General features: G+C 40.3%; 1 protein-coding gene across 1 annotated transcript in view; it reads left to right on the plus strand.

The window, feature by feature from the left end:
- The first annotated feature begins 372 nt into the window (after positions 1 to 372).
- Positions 373 to 17758, plus strand: part of LOC306793999 (dual specificity calcium/calmodulin-dependent 3',5'-cyclic nucleotide phosphodiesterase 1A-like) — a 48267-nt gene continuing 30881 nt past the window's right edge. The window contains exons 1-7 of the mRNA XM_079291845.1: positions 373 to 478; positions 3580 to 3630; positions 4249 to 4408; positions 6838 to 6951; positions 8479 to 8661; positions 10762 to 10828; positions 14687 to 14803. Of these exons, the coding sequence (XP_079147971.1) occupies positions 394 to 478; positions 3580 to 3630; positions 4249 to 4408; positions 6838 to 6951; positions 8479 to 8661; positions 10762 to 10828; positions 14687 to 14803 (777 nt within the window). The 5' untranslated portion in view covers positions 373 to 393. The remainder of the gene's footprint in view (positions 479 to 3579; positions 3631 to 4248; positions 4409 to 6837; positions 6952 to 8478; positions 8662 to 10761; positions 10829 to 14686; positions 14804 to 17758) is intronic.

The following is a 17758-nucleotide window of genomic DNA, read 5'->3' on the forward strand; positions in this document are numbered from 1 at the left end:
CTTTGTGGAGCAGTATGAATAACAATGTTCTCTGGGGAAGAAGTTTCTCCCTTTGGAGAAGGATTTATCGCGATCCACACTGGTTGACACGGCTGTTTCACAACTATGAAGAGAAGATATTTGTCGACAAACAAATAGAGTAGGTGTTGTGAGTGAGAGCTGCTGTTGTGAGCGCTCTTGCAGGATCACACTGGCCTTGAGGGATGCAGAGCAGGGAGGAGGAGGAGGAGGAGGAGGAGGAGGAGGAGGAGGCCAGCATTCACCCTAAACACGATTGCTGAAAGCTCCGCAGCAACTCCAGCCTCCAGCGGGACTACAAGCACTGCCAGGGTTACAGAGGGAACACCCCCCCCCCTCACCCACTGACGGACGGAGTGCACATCAGGAGCCACCATGACAGAACCAATGTCTAAAAAACAGGGATTTAAAAAGTGTCGGAGTGCTACTTTCAGCATTGATGGCTTCAGCTTCACCATCGGTAAGACACTCTTTGTTTCAGTGTGTATGATGCGTGTGTGTGTGTGTGTGTGAGACAGGGAGGCTTTGCTTGGTGCTGTTGCTGAACAGATGGTGTTCTTTACTTCAGGTTTATTGTTTTTGAATTGTAGCTGCTCACCCGTCTGTATGTAGCGTGTGCTTCAAGAGAAACAAACAAATATAAAATATGTTTCTGTACTGACAGCTTTAAAGCCACAGTTAGTAACTTTTATGAAAACAAAGTGTCATTATATCCTGACAGTAGTACAAGAGACAGATAATCTATGTAAAACCTCTTTTATGGCATTTACAAGTTTCCACCACGCCCAATCTACCTGGCTTGACTGTTTCCTACATGGCGGCTTGTCACACATTTTTTCATTTTACAGCTAATCAGTAATTAAAATATGTGTCTGAAATAGGCAACACAGTATTTTGATCAGCGTTGCCTAGTTTGATGGTTTGATCAGAGTTGGCGAGGTTCACGAGCAGTGATTGACAGCTGTGTTAGAGACTCCAGGCTCTGATTGGTCGTTTTCCTTTGGGCGTGGTGAAATCTTGCAAATGCTATCATGAGAGCTAAGAGGAGGCCGAGGATCCTGCTTATCTGTCTCTTGTACTACTGTCAGGATGTAGAGACAGCCTCTGTAGTGAGCTTTTATAAAAATGACCAACTGCAGCTGACACACCGTCACTATTATCTTTACTTCATCTAGGCGTTATTTTTTCAATGTTTTTGATTTATTACCTTGTGATCTTACTCTTTATGTTCAATAGTCAGAGTTGCATTCTAAGCATGAATTGTACTGTATAAAGCAGTTTGAGTGGTTGATAATTCTGTGTTTGGTTCTTTCCTGTTTCCACATGCTCAAAGCCGCTCCACAAAGAAATGGGTTCCCAGTTGTTGAATTTGTAATAGACTCGTATTTATATTTGTATTGCATGAGACCTTTCAACTCATTCACATTCACATGTATACACCGATGGCACAGCAATTGCCCCAGGACATATCGGCATGGATGGATATTCGAACCGCCCGTTTTCGGATTGGTAGACGACCCGCTCCAACTCTGAGCCACATAGAGCACTGAACTACAAAGCAGGCCCTCATACCAGCCTACCTACCAAGGGCAACTCTAACCATGGTTGGAAGTCTGGGCTACAGTAAGGCTTGTCTGATAGAGTCTATGTTTTAATAGGTCTGTGGGTAAAAATAGATCTCAAATGAATGAAAAAGCAACCTGCCACGTGCAACAGAACTTTTGATGCCATCCAGGTTTGCCTTCACTGACAAGCCCATCAAGACCAGAGCTGCTCTTTTGACATTTTACAGTGTGTCTGTGTTTACTGACTGCTGTTTCTATGGGAACCAGAAGAGATTGGGAAGTGCCTGTGAGATCATTTTGACTGGTGTGTTGTCAGTTGTTAGGGTGCGGAGCTCAGGGAGTCATTATCGCTAATGAAGTGGCTGTTCTTGATTTCCTCCTTCACTGCCTGATTACAGCTGTACTCCCCTCCCCCATCACTTTCTCACACACACACACACACATACACATGGTAATCCTTTGCTCGTTCTGGGCCAAGGGTCGGCAACCTTCAGCCCCTCTGTTGCGGCTCCCTGAGTCTACGTCCACATTAATGCGTTTTCATTTTAAACGATCTCCGTTCACACGGCGTTCCAGCATCGTTTTCTAAATGATCTCCGTCGAGACTTAAACGTCTGAAATAGAATATCACGTGACGTACAGTGGGCATGCGGGTAGGTGCCGGTGTAAACAGGAAGTAGATTGGTTGCTCCAAGCCGCTAACGTGACTTCAGACGGCCGCTCCGTAGGGCTGATAACGCCGCTGGACACGCTGCTCGCTGCTCGCTCCAATAACAGCTGCTTCCTCCACAATAATGCAGACTTTAACTGAACAACAGCTGCTAGTAAAGACAACAAGGTCAGTAATACCTGACCTGAAATGAAAATGTTTTAATATTTTGTCAACTAAAATGTGCGTCACATCCTATTACACCTGTCACGAGCCTTTCCCTGCAGGTGGCTAATCATGATTTTCAGACCCTCGCCCTCGGTAAACTATCAATGGATAAATCCAAAAAAAGAAAAGTCACGGAGGAAAATAGAGTTTAATTCTGTGTGGACGTATTCATTTGCTTTCACTGCCAACGATGCTGACTTACCTGTATGTTTGATATTTGCAAAAAATGTAATGTTGAATGTCACTTCCAGAACAAGAACACAGCATGTGCTGAAAAGTGTCACGCTGGAGATGAGCGAAAGAGAGCAATTTCTCAACTGCTGCAGAAAACTGAGCAAGTTTTTTTCGCCTCTTCATAAGTTCATAAGTTATTGTTATATCAGGTAAAATAGCAATAAAATGTCAAGAATTATCTTTATACTTGTTCTATAATTTCATAAATACAACAAACTATAGTTTTTGTAAATACAATATAACTATATACAAAACTGTATAAGCTGTGGTATGAAATAGCTTTTGCGGCTCCAGACAAATTTTATTTGGTGGAAAATAGGGCAAAATGGCTCTTTGGATAGTAAAGGTTGCCGACCCCTGTCCTGGGCCATACATTATTCTTTATTTTTCCTGGTAAAACTCATGGTGACTTATTTTCTTGAACTTATTCATTCTTTTGTTCTTTTTTTTCTTGTCTTTTCATTCTGTAGTTGATTAATCTTAAACTGACTTGGTTGGCCATATGGTATCCTTCATGCTAAGAGTCACAGACAAGCAAGGATACTGACATAACTGGGTGAACAATACATTTAAAATATAGGATTCCTGGTTACTGTTTGTGATTAAACCTCTGCACAGGTTGATGTTGGGTAGAGCTATCCTGGGAATGAACATGAGGTCACTAAACTGAATGTACTAATGAGAATTATAAAGGTGAAGGTTACCCTGCGGTAACACGTGCACCAGGGGTTAAACAAACAGTCGAACTCTAGCACAGTCCCGAGAAGATGTCTGATCAGACAAGAGAAGTGATGCTGAACCATGGCTGTTGAGGCCTTTAAACATCTGACTTCAATTACAAATGCGAATATAAAGTGAAAGCAATTCTAATTCTTTTCTTTTCAGTTGCCAATGAGGTGGGGCAGAGCAACCGCTATCCAGTGGCCCGCTTGGCTCGTGAGTTTACCAAAGTTCACCCTTTCTCTATTTCAAGTTGTTATTGTGACGTGTGTAATAGAGACGAATATGATGTGATGCTGCGGTTGAAGCAAGGGCGCAGGTTTCGTCTACACATGAGGGGCCATTGTGTTTCGGATCAGGCATGAATCCGTCCCTCGCAAAGCTGTGTAAAAGCGAGGGGACACTGAGCCAGCAGTCAGAGGACCGACGCTGAAGTCCAAACTGTCAAATAACTGTAGACGATAAAAAGTTGGCCTATGACCTATTATTACCTATTATGACTTCATTCTTGAAATGTTACAACTTGCTTCTCGCAATATTCTGAGTTCATTCTCTGACTCTCAGATTTGTATGTTTTTTCCAACAGTGGCCCTAATCCTCCGTCATAGTTGACAGATCTTATTCTCTGACTCGTGGCTGTATGAGAGCAGCTTGTACTGTGTTCCCTCCAGTCCACGTCCTGCAGCTACGAATCTGTCAGTCTATTGAAGCGCTTCCCCTTCTCTCCGTTTTATGGCTGATTGTAACCACTGCTTTTGTGGTTGATTGAATGGAAGCATTGATGTTTTACACACATGGAAATGTAAGCAAAGTTTCTTTATGAAAATTGTTCAGGCTCACGGTCCCAGAATGCACTATGCACCGCTGTAACAGCTGACGTTGGCATCAGTGAACACAAAGGAATTTTGATTGACCCGCGGAGCGCCGAAGAGATCCTGGCTGATGAGCTGCCGATCCCTGATGCCCCCGATGCCATGGAGAAGACTGCTATCAGGTCACCCTCACACACACACACACACACACACACACACACACACACACACACACACACACACACACACACACACACACACACACACACACACACACACACACACACACACACACACAAACAGAAACACAAAGTGACAGACATAAACTGGCCTTTGGTTTTCCTTGTCATTTCTGATATGTGCTATGTAAATGTATCATCCACATGCCCTATAAAGTTGTGATGAAGTGAAATGTGAAAGAGGAGCTTTGCTTGATGATGTTGCTGAAAAGATGGTGTTCTTTACTTCAGGTTTGGTATATTTGAAACAGAAACAGGAGGTCTCCAAATCTACATTTGGGTGAATATTTTGCAACCAAATAAAATTGTTTACAGGATACTCAACCTTCACATAATTATAATGCATGTTGGTTTAAGGCGTTCGGCCGGTTACACTTGTTGTCTTCATAATTGTTCACAGTGCATTTTGTTTGTACGTCCTCTGGCATCTAGGATAAGGCAAGGCAAGGCAAGTTTATTTGTATAGCACATTTCAACAACAAGGTAATTCAAAGTGCTTCACATAAAACCATTAAAAGCATCAAAACATAAGGCAAAAGAAAAGGAGATTTAAAAACAATTAAAGAAACAGTGTAAGAAATAACAAATAAGGCAACAAACAGCGCGTTGAGCATAAATGCCTGAGTGCGTGCTCATAGCTCGCCATCTTCGAAGGCTGGTGGTACGACGGCACACAAGGGTATAAACAAACTTTACACCTCGTGGGTAGAAACAACAGATCTACAGCCATGCTAGCAGCTCTGTGGAGCACAGCAGTGCTTTGAGCTGAATGCTAATCTCAGAATGCTCACAATGACAATGCTAACATGTGGTTGTTTACCATGTTCAAAATCTCAGTTTAGCATGTCAGAATGCTAACATTTACATTTTAACAATGTTATAGAACTTACGATTCGATTTGCAGGTGACATGGTCAAAGTCAGTGGAACTCATCCTCTGCAGACAATGGATGTCGAAACCAACTTTCATGGCTTTCTATCCAATTGTTGAGAATTTTCAGTTGGGACCAAAATGGTGTACAGGGCGGGGTACAACCACAAGGGCTACTTCTCAAGTCTCCGAATTGTCGTTTCCTCGCTCCTCGCATGGTTTCCTCCATGCATCCATGGGAGGACTAAGACGCAAGGAAAGGACCCAAGTGAAGGAAACGGGGATGCAATTAAGAGACTTGAGAAGTACCCAAGGTTGGCGGTTCGATCCCTTGCTCCTACAGTTTGCATGTCGAAGTGTCCTTGAGCAAGACATTGAACCCCAAGTTGCTCGCCGAGCACTTCACAGCAGCCCACTGATCCTAAAAATGCTTAGGATGGGTAAAATGCAGAGGTCAAATTTCATGTATGTAATGTAAAAATTACTATTGTAATAAAGATTAAGTTTAAGTGTACAGACCGCCTGGCATTACCGTTCCTAGAGCCTTGACGCTAGCAAAGCTAAAAATGGTAGCCACAAAGTTGTCTCATTTATAACATCTATAATCTCTGTTAAATGCACACCAAAGTTTTGAGTATAAAAAAAAAAGAATACATTGTCATGACCCTCACCTACACATGTCAAGATTTGAAGTTCAAGGGGGGAAATTTCCCCCCTTGAACTTCAAATCTTGATGTGAGTCTGACACCACACAAGAAAACAGTCTTTAAGCTGAATTCATACTTCATTCACGGGCTTGGATCACTCCGAGTGTAGGTTTGATTTAAAGTTCAGCATCAGAATACAGATGTATTGTACATAATAAGACCGTATTATGTGTTTTACATTCTTTTGAGAATGGAAGGGGAGGAGAATGTGGCTTAAGACCGACTTCTACCCACAGTCTGCATCCAGTGAGTCAGACTGCATCCAGCATGGAATGGAGTTCTCAAAGAGTTCTGTATTTTTCTTTGTGGTGAAATGAACTGTGACACTGCTGCTTTGACATTAACATTGCGAACATGCTGTCTGCACTGATATTGAGTTTCTCTCAAGGTGCACATATTGTCTTGCCAAGTGTGAGCTAATCAATCCCAAATCATGTGTGGGAAGTGGCCTCAGCATAGAGATTTTAGAGATGAGTTCAGAGGAATTAGTTCCATGTTAAAGGACAGATGTAATGGATAACAACCGTGGCTCCTATAGCATCTCTCTCCTTCTTTGAAATAGAGACAGGACAGTGTTTTCAGCAGTATATGTAACGGTCAAACTGATTATAATGAGAGGTATTGTAAGATGAGGCATTAAGATCTTTACATTATGGATGCAAGGTCAAAGGTTAAATACATCATGACAATGTAAGGGATGGGGGGGTATATTTATCTCTCCCCCTGAAATCAAGCGTTTGGGTTTGTTTAAATGAAGTGATGATGCTGATACTGGTGTGACGCTACGTGTTGCAGGTTGCGCTGTCTTGTAAAGCAGCTGCAGAGGGGTGAGGCTTCTGTGGTGGACCTGAAGAAAAACCTGGAGCACGCCGCCTCAGTCTTAGAATCCCTATACATAGAGGAAACCAGGCAAGGAGATTTCAGCTCAGTTCTGCTTTTATCAAATAATCCTTAAACATGTACTGTGCTATACAAAAAGGTCATTTTTTGTTTGACAAAGAAGGGATTTTAAAAGGCCTGTCATGATTAGTTATAGACTTCTGAGCAGTGGTGGAAGAATTATACGTACTTAAAGTATCCAAAGTGTAGTATTGTATTTATTGACTCTTATAATATTGGATTCATATTGCTGATGAATAATGATGAACTAATTTTAATTACAATTTTATGAAGCATTGTGAATTTTCTAATCTGTAATGAATTATCTATCATAGGCCGCTGTTCTGTGGAAAACCTTCAATTTGTAGCTGTCAATGAAAGAATAAATAATGTCCTCCAATTGTAGTAGAGTAAGAGCACAATGATGGTGACACTATCGGGAATAGTATGAAGGTATATTTGTGTCTTTATTACGCAAACAAACACAATTTAAAAGCAAATTTCTCGCACTGCAATCAACAATCAAGTTTGTAAGTGAAAATATATAAACTGAGAAAAATGTATTTGTTAGTTTTGCTTATGAAACTAGAATTGTTGGTTAAAATAATAAAACCTTTGGTGAAAAAAATAAAATATTTTTGTATGTGTAATAAAGACACAAATATACCTTCATAGAATAGCATTTGTCAGTTGCAGTTTAAACACACAAAACTGAAATTTGGCCCCTCCTCCCTGGCTCACATACACCCAAAGCCCCGCCCCCTGACCACAGTCAGGGTTCGGGTGCTGGCCAGCACGTGAAAGCCAACCCGAGATTCAGCCTGGTGTTTTGCCTTGCTACATTTGTTTACACTTCGTCTTGGCTGCAAGCTGCAGTGTTACTACTTCAACCACATTTCTCAGTATAGCGTGGCGGCAGCATCAGTAGATTAACTCTTTTATTGATCAAGTATTGAGATACTGTCCACACAAGCTACATTTTCTTAAGCATTCTGAAGCTCAGCAGAGCTCTCTGATTATATTTACAGATGATATTAATCTGTTATGCACTGTAGTACACTGTACATCAGTGACAGGCAGGTGGATATTGATATAGTAGTAATGTGCATGATTGTCCATGGATGTTAGAAATGAGTGACAATATACATTATAATTTATATTATTCATCCCACTATAAAATGATTATATTAAGCCTATGTGTATATTTATATTATAATATATTTTTCATAATGGCACTGACGTGACTTCAATGTAAAAGACTGCTTTGATGTAGTTAAATGACTCACCATGTTGCTGTACCTTAGCTTGCTACATATCTCTGGGGGTAGTTTCAGTGTAGTGAAGCTTATTTAAAGTAATGAGTAACTGGTAGCTTAGCTCAGTGCAGTTTCCAAGTAGCTAACCCAACAAGTTTTTACTTATATCCGTCTACTGTGCTGATGAAGTTAAATCATCAATCAACAACTGTGGAGAGAAAGTGTGATAAATCCACGGTGCAAGTAAAATGATCATTTTTTCATGACCTTCAGTTGTTTGTGAATGTGTCTCTCCCTGCAGGCGGCTGGTGGATCCAGAGGACGCGCTGAATGACATCCGGTCAGACTCGGTGCCGTCAGAGGTTCGGGACTGGCTGGCTTCCACTTTTACCCGGCAGAGGGTTCTGATGCCGCGGCATAACGAAGACAAGCTACGCTTCCGCAGCATTGTCCATGCAGTGCAGGCTGGCATCTTTGTGGAGAGGTTTGGCTTGTTTCGTGCACTTGATGTAACAGTCATCTGGGATTTTAGGCCCTTAATAATGATTTTGTCATCATCTTTTCTAAAAAATGTTTGAAGGTTTTCCCCATTTACCTCCCATGTACTTATTCAATGATATAAGAATTTAGGTTGGTATAAAAAGTGCATTCTCTTATATACCGTATGATAGGGTTCCAACCACAGTCTTTTACGATCAAATTCAGTTTGCCATCAACACTGAAATGCAATAACAGAAATCTGACTCATTACTGGTAACAATCAAAAAAACTGCATTATCCTCACCAACCAGTAAGAGAAATGGTTGAACAGGGTGTTGTGACAAACACCAAACCACCAGGATCAAATTATAACGTCAGCTTTTAAATCATGGCAAATATTTTCCATTCAACTTAAATGTGATCGATAAAATATAATTAGCTTATCATGTACTTCATCATCATGTAACAAACTAATTAGATCAAAGATGATCCGTTAATCATCTGAAATACAACATAATCCCAATAATAGAAATAAAGTGCTACTTACATGGAAAGTAATTCAAAAGACAGTGTTTGGAAAACAGCAACAAACACTCATTCCAGGTGAAGGTGTTTGGAGACAAAGAAAAAAACTCAAGCTTTATATTTGATTCGTTTTCTGATTCACCGTCTGGTTTAAATAAATGTTCATTATAGTCTGAACAACAAAAGGACCACAAACAACTTTCTTAATTTATTAGAAAGATTTGTGTTTTCATGATCTGATATTTCCCTCAATGACTTTTATTATGGAAACAATTAACATTTACAGAGAGAGCTTTTTACATAATTTATCATCATTTCATTCACATGAGGCTGATCATTCCTGAATGTCGGGTTTGATGAGTTTTATTATTTAAGTTTAATCTGAAACATGGAGCCTAATAAAATAATTCCAGTATTTAAGAGAAACCATAATCATATTCTGGGTTAATTAATAATAACTCCACAGTCACAATTTCAAAATGTATATACGCAAATAATTCATAAATAAACTCATTCTGACACACAAACAGGACACAGTTCCTCACTCCGAAACCTCTTAAGTACAGACAGCAGAACCATTAACTCCGGACCTTATGATACTCGTTACTACTGTCTTATCGCTTCCCGTTTAGAGCCGGGTATCGGGGGGCATCTCTACTGACTCCAATGTAAACCCATCTGTGTCGTTATCACACAGTCTGAGCATCCGACGTAGTCGGAAGTGTGTGATAGGGCAGTCAACGAATGTACTGAATGTGATTATATATTTCAGTAAGAAAAAAAATAAAAAGATTATGAAATGAATATACAGCAGTATCTCGGCTGTCTGCACCACAAGCAAAAACACAACGTCACTGTCATTGATTGAAAATGAAATGGAAGAGGAATAAGTCAACAAGAACCGTAACAATGTCAGAGAATTCAGCCGCAGAGAGAGACACACACACACACACACACAAGTCATGTAAACACACTACGTAGCTGTCAGCTGTGTGCTCCACGATCAGATTGGAGAGGTAACCACTTCAAAGACAGATGACATTTATACTTTTTAAACACATAACACACCTTTTATATCCTGCCTCCTTGTCAAGGTGTTTGTAGTGAAGTGAGGAGGTCTCGTATGGAGAACTCCTCACTTCAACTTCAGCGCTCAGCCTTCCTCGTCCACTGTGGCCTTTCAAAGCAAGTCTACAGGACTAATAAGGAAACATCATGGACATAATGCGGAAAAATAGATATTAAAATTTTGTGAAACAAACATTTTAATTTTAATTTATTTCGGCATGTCAGTTGTTAGTCAGTCAGTCAAGTTAACGTCAACAACACTCTTTTCTTTAACCTAACTTCTTGAGAAGACAGACGTTTATTTTGAGGAGACATTGACTGAATAATGGATAATGGTGGATAAAAAAACAATTCCAAACCCTTTTTGCACGTTTAAGGGATAAGAAATCATTTGTTTGAAGAAAACAGATCAGAATGAAGTTGTAATTCTGACCATACTGGTCAGTGTAAGCTTGATTTGACACTGTGTTGTGGAATGTGTCTATGTGTGTGTGTTGTATCTCTGTGACAGGATGTACAGACGAACCTCCAACATGGCCGGTCTTAGTTACCCCCAAGATGTCATCACTGTTCTCAAGGTATTAATGTATGTTTGTATGGTCATTTGTGTACAGTGGAAAGCTTGTAATAGATTCATCTATGATAGGAAAATGCATTCCTGCATTTTCAAAATGTGTGTAGTACATAGGTTTGCCAAGCAAATGCTGAGTTTTAAAATCAATCCATGATTTAATTGTCAGGTGGAGGGCTGAATGAGGCTTTAGAATGGATGGCTGATATGGATTTTTTTTCATATCTGTATTCAAGAGTGTGTTCTTTCAAATTGAGAGCATGACTCACTGATTTCACTTCAGTTCTTGTGATGGTCTGCCTTTAATCCCTGTCCTCACACTCAAATAGTCCCAGTTTGCGCTGTGATTTCGGCTCAAACTGTACGCTTGCACCCAGACATGTTGCTTGCACAGACTTCCTGCACTCCAGCTTCAGCCCTTCTCCTCACACTCTACTGCTTCTCTGTGCTTGTGAAATGTTTGCTCACGGATTTCTCACCTGCTCAGATTTTTGGTCAAAATGATCCAACCAATAGAATGCCAGTTGTAGTGTTGGCCAATGAAATGACGCCTGCCTTGTTGTGGGTGTGTTTGCATTACCTGTTAGAACGTTCTGGACGGGCGGTTACTCTTTAACCGTGTCCTCCAAGGCTTCATTATGTACTTCCTTTGAATTATGAGCTAGAAAGTTGAAATGATGTGATAGCATGTTGTCTGTGTACCGACATTAAAACTATCACAGCAGGTGGACAGGAGAGTGTCAAGAAGAGTTGAGCCCACAGAGCTGCCTCGGTAACATGCTTGCACATTCAAGGGAGAGTCAGGATATAAAAGCACAAAGTATATACTCAGAATAAAGTGTAATCAAGAGATAAAGTGTATGATCATTATATAACAAAATGTTTAATCAATATGTAACGAATGTTTAATGCATAGTGATTTAACAAATGTAAAAACTGATTAACAAATGTTCTGTGTGACCGGAGCCGAGATGTAGGAAAAGTGTTTTGTCAGGATGAGTTAGCAAAAAGAGTGAAGTTAGGAACAGATGTTAATGGGTGTGGTTAGGAAAAGACTGTTGCAAGAGATGAGTCATAGAGGCATAATATAGGATAAGCCTGGACTTGTTTGGACTTGTCTGGACATGTTCAGGACCAAACGCCCACTCAAGTGGGTGGGGAGATGAGATCATGTGTTGGACAGGAGGGGGCAGAACAGACATCCAAATGATGGATAAAAGGAGACGTTTGCAGGCAGCAAACTGGGATTTCTACACGGGCACCGTCCAAGAGCGCCGAGGAGGAGATATGGACGATTGTAACTGATGTATTGAGGACTCCGTCTCTGTTCACGGAAAGAAGACCGCTGTTCGTGGATAATAAGATTTAAAGACGGAGGTTTTCCTCTCCCCACTGCTCGATTCTTAACATCTGGACAACGGAGAAGACGCGGCAGCCCGAGAAAGACTTTGTACTGAGTTTTGAGGACTGTTGAGCGGACTCCCCTGCAGAGCGGGAGGACCGAGGGTCGGGCCTGACCTTCGCTACTAACAACTCCAAAAGAACCTTTTCATCGCACCATTGAACATCCAGCTCCAACGGAGCCGTCTCGGCATCTAAAACTAAATGAGTTTAATGAGTATTGCTCAAGTAGTAAAAGTTCCTCGTGGCAGTAAAAAATTAAAGCCATTGTATGTCTAACAACTGAGTTCTGTAAGGTTATCCCAGAGACCGAATCCACTTAACAATCCCTTACGGTTTTAGAAGTAATCCTAGCCGTTAAAACCTAACCTGGCATTTACCAAGAGCACGGATCCAGAAGAGGGAAGCTGCCATAACCGACGCGACTGGTGGGAGCGCCCGGGGCCAGGACTGGTCTCTCGGCCGAGCGCGCTCAGACCGGAGGAAGCAGGGTAGACGTCGGGAGTAATGGCAGTTAGCGGAGCCAGGCGAGTTCCCTCGCAAGAACACCAGCTCGACAATCTTTTAATAGAGAACTGAGTCAGTAAGTAGCCCCGTATCGGACCAGAAGTATCCCAGGATCTAACAAGAGGCAACAGCCCGAAAAGAGGTTTTCCAACAATTGAAAAAGATCGACAAATAATCCCAAAATGTCCACGAAGAGAAAAATTGATGCAGAGGGAAGAAAATGTGATGAAAGATGGGAAAGCGAATACATGTTTGCGCTTCAAGGAGAACAACGGGTCTGTCTTCTGTGTTATGAGGCGTGTCGGTGATGAAGGATACAATTCACGTCTGCATTTTGACACCAAACACGGAGCTAAATTTAGCCTCCAAGAAAAACATCAAACTGTCCAAGAATTAAAAGGCAGACTGCAATCACAGCAGAATATATTTACACAGCTACAGCCCAGTGCATGCTGAAGGTATGTGAGCAGAGCTCCGACCAGATACAGACTTTTACAAATGTCAGTTTGTGAAGAAACACCATCGCAGACCGAGTTCATGAACTAGCAGCAATCTAACAACACAGCTAGCTAAGAGACGAGCAGGTACTTGTGTTTCTAATGAACTGTTGATGAAAGCACAGACAACACGGATACATCATCTATCCATGTTCATCAGACCTGACTCTCAGTGAGCAGCTCTTGGATGTAGCTGCCATGCACAGGACGACGACAGGGAGGAACATTAGTGATGCAGAGAGGTGACACAAACAGCTTTGAACAACGTTAATGTCATAACTTGTGTTTGATATTTGTCTTTGTTATTTTCTTTAATAGTTTGATCTTTGATAGAGTCATGTGGGTTTCTTAACCCTCAATTAAAATGATTTATGTTATAATAACAGAAATGTGTTTAAATATCATTTTTCATTTATATAACTGCATGTACAATATTTTTACACTTGAATTAACAATAATCAAATGCAGAGAGAGTTATTTAACAATATGTTAGGAGAAGTTAGTTATACAGTCTTACAGTTACAACCGGCCCTTTGAGGGTGACCGTGATGCTGATGTGGCCCAGAGTGAAAATGAGTTTGACACCCCTGGTTTAGAGGGTATGATTTCTTCCCAAGATGATCCTCGTTGCTAGTGTACATTTTGTAAAAAAGAAAAAAAGTTTAAAGCTAAAAATGAAACACCAAAGTATGGTTTGCATTTTGTACTACCTTTTTATTTGCAAGTGGCTTAATAATTTCAAGTGTTAAGTGGTAAAAATAAATGTTATTTCATCCACAATGGTAGAGCAGGGTCGTCCTTCAATCGGAGGATCAGCGGTTCGATCCTGGCTCCGCTAGTCCATGTCAACGTGTCCTTGGGCAAGACACTTAACACCGAACATGAATAAGTATGAATGAGTAGATAGTCCCGATGAGAAGGTGGCCCTTGCATGGTAGCTCCTGTCATCACATAAAACGGCTCATGTTGCACTGACTGGTGCCACTCCCTACCGCCATAAACAGGTTGTGACGAGCTAGTAAGTGGACAAAGTAGGGCAGCATGCTGGTTTACATATTGACTGTCGTTTTATTCCAAAAGTGGTGACGAAAGCTCTATAATAAAGCCTTGGAGGGAGGAAGTGGATCAACCAGGTTAAAGAGTAACCGTCTCACAGCAACGCTCCAATAAAGGGAACGCAATTCATTAGAAACCGTCACCTGATTCGTATCTGTTGCATTTAAAAATAAAAAAATGTCTGTCGTCTTAAATATTTTTTATTCATAAAGAACTAACAATTAGGAGGCCCACACACACATCCATATATTTTTGCAGGTGCAGGATAACAATAATCTCCGAGGAAGAACAAAAAACGTATCTATGATACCTAAAAAAAAGGAAGAAACCATAGCAATTAACCAATGAACGGGTATATAGACATTCATGTGCTAATGAAACTTCTTTCTGTGTGTCTGTTCTAGCATGTGGACATGTGGTCCTTCGATGTGTTTGCACTGAACGATGCTAGTGGAGACCACGCTCTGAAATTTGTCTTCTATGAGCTGTTCACCAGATATGACTTGATCAATCGTTTCAAGGTATGCCAACAAACTTCCATTGCCTCTATCAGATCCTTCAGATATGTGATTGTGTGTGCACCAACCCTTCCTCCCAACACGTCCAACAGCCACACAAGCCAGTGCCCCAAGGAGCACTGGCTTGTGTATGCACCAGTGGCATTACAGGCAGAGCAACTGACGTGGTATCAAGTGTGAGACAGTCCACACATGACGGCAGGGGGGGGGGAGAATGTTGGACACATTGGGCTGAGGTGTATTTATAGTTTATGAGTTATAATTGTTGAAAAAAATACATTATTAAACACTTGAAATACCCTGATAACATAAAATAATGTGTATTATTTTATTTCCAGACATTTGCTAATACCATGTTCAAATGTATCAGGGGGAAACTGGATGGTAGTCATTTGAATTCCTCTAAGGTTGCAGAGCAATTGTTTGATCTTTTGCACAATGAATGTACAAAACATGAGGTCAGCAAAGTCTTCATTCTGTGGAGGTTTCTCTACGTTTGGAGTACGTAGCTCACATGAACTCTAACCTTGTTTCCAATGTAGAGCTCGGTTAAAATCTGCAAGTAAAAAAGTTAGCGTTTGGAAGTATGACAGCAAATGTAAAAAAACGTTATGAGCTAGAGCAGGTGTGTGCAACATTAGTCACACGTGCTACCACTGGCAGCAAAACGTTTTTTTTGAAAAGCTGGAATGCCCAATTAATCACATGCCAAATTACCTCTTTCACATTAAACTGGATGTTTTGAATTGCAGTTCACCGTCTGTCATCATGGAGGATAATTGAATTTATTCAGGATGTCCAGCCGGGACAGAGAGGAGACAGGGAAGCAGAGTGAGAGAGAAAGAAATCATCTATTGAGTTCTGTCAAAAACGGATTTTCTATAAAATTACAATAGCAGCCTATGATTTGTTTTTGTTTTTATTCTTGATATAGAAAGATTCAGCTGTTGGGCTGAAACAGCAGCGATAAAATATTCCCTGTCCCCGGCAGAAGCACCTGAAGTTTTTCTTTGACCTTTTCCTCAACCAAAACAAACTGTTAAAAAAGTTAAAAAGAAAATGTAATTGTAAAAACAGACAACCCATACAAAACTACTGAAAACCCATGAAATCTACCTTTACAGAACCTTTTCAAATTGTTCAGTTTTAGTTGATATTTGGTCTGAGACGTGTTTATGTTCATTTTATGTTCATCATTGAGGTCATAGTTAGTGTTGGAGCTGAATGCATTACACTGAGAGCTGTTTCTAATATTTTATTAAGTGGATTTTAAGTTTGATCAGTTTGCTAAAACATGTCCAGCTAATGCTAGATTTGACTGTGTTTTTCGTTGTAGATGCAGCAGTACTGTCTGCACAAAACATACTCAGCCATGAAAGCTAAGGCTAATTTTGATCTGTTTCTTGTAAACTATGGACTTCATGTCCTGACAGGCTGGACTTTGTGCATTCCGAATAAATGCAATAATTTTCCACGATGACAAAAGGTGAACAGTTATTCAAAACTACCAGGAAAACATTTATCCCCTTAAGTATTGACAAACAAAATTCTGCATTAAGTTTTCAAATGGTCATTTCCGGGAAAGGTTAAAAGAGCTCTCTGCACATTAACATAGCAGCAAACTGCTACTGTCGATGTAAAGATATAGTGAAGTGATGTCTACCTTCACCTTTAGTGCATGTGAGCGTGCCCCACTGGTGGCTCACAGCTGCCGCTCTGCACTGCTGTCATACACCGGTTACAGCTAACACCATCCAGACAAACACTCGTAGCTCTTTCAGCACTTTCGCTGTTGTTTGCACTGTGAGCACTGTCACTACCATGTCTTTACATTGTCTACCATGTCTTTATATTGTCTACCATGTCTTTATATCATCTACCATGACTTTATATTGTCTACCATGTCTTTATATTGTCTACCATGTCTTTATATCATCTACCATGACTTTATATTGTCTACCATGTCTTTCTATTGTCTACCATGACTATACATTGTCTACCATGACTTTATATCGTCTACCATGACTTTATATTGTCTACCATGTCTTTCTATTGTCTACCATGACTATACATTGTCTACCATGTCTTTATATTGTCTACCATGACTTTATATTGTCTACCATGTCTTTCTATTGTCTACCATGACTATACATTGTCTACCATGACTTTACATTGTCGACCATGTCTTTACATTGTCTACCATCTCTTTATATTGTCTACCATGTCTTTACATTGTCTACCATCTCTTTATATTGTCTACCATGTCTTTACATTGTCTACCATGTCTTTATATTGTCTACCATGTCTTTACATTGTCTACCATGACTTTACATTGTCTACCATGACTTTACATTGTCTACCATGTCTTTACATTGTCTACCATGTCTTTATATTGTCTACCATCTCTTTATATTGTCTACCATGTCTTAACATTGTCTACCATGTCTTTATATTGTCTACCATCTCTTTACATTGTCTACCATGTCTTTACATTGTCTACCATGACTTTACATTGTCTACCATGACTTTATATTGTCTACCATGTCTTTACATTGTATACCATGTCTTTATATCATCTACCATGTCTTTACATCGTCTACCATGACTTTACATTGTCTACCATGTCTTTATATTGTCTACCATGTCTTTATATTCTCTACCATCTCTTTATATTGTCTACCATGTCTTTCTATTGTCAACCATGACTATACATTGTCTACCATCTCTTTATATTGTCTACCATGTCTTTATATTGTCTACCATGACTTTACATTGTCGACCATGTCTTTATATTGTCTACCATGACTTTACATTGTCTACCATGACTTTACATTGTCGACCATGTCTTTATATTGTCTACCATGTCTTTATATTGTCTACCATCTCTTTATATTGTCTACCATGACTTTACATTGTCGACCATGTCTTTATATTGTCTACCATCTCTTTATATTGTCT

The sequence above is a fragment of the Melanostigma gelatinosum genome (assembly GCF_949748355.1).
Source record: "Melanostigma gelatinosum genome assembly, chromosome: 20".
NCBI lineage: Eukaryota > Metazoa > Chordata > Actinopteri > Perciformes > Zoarcidae > Melanostigma > Melanostigma gelatinosum.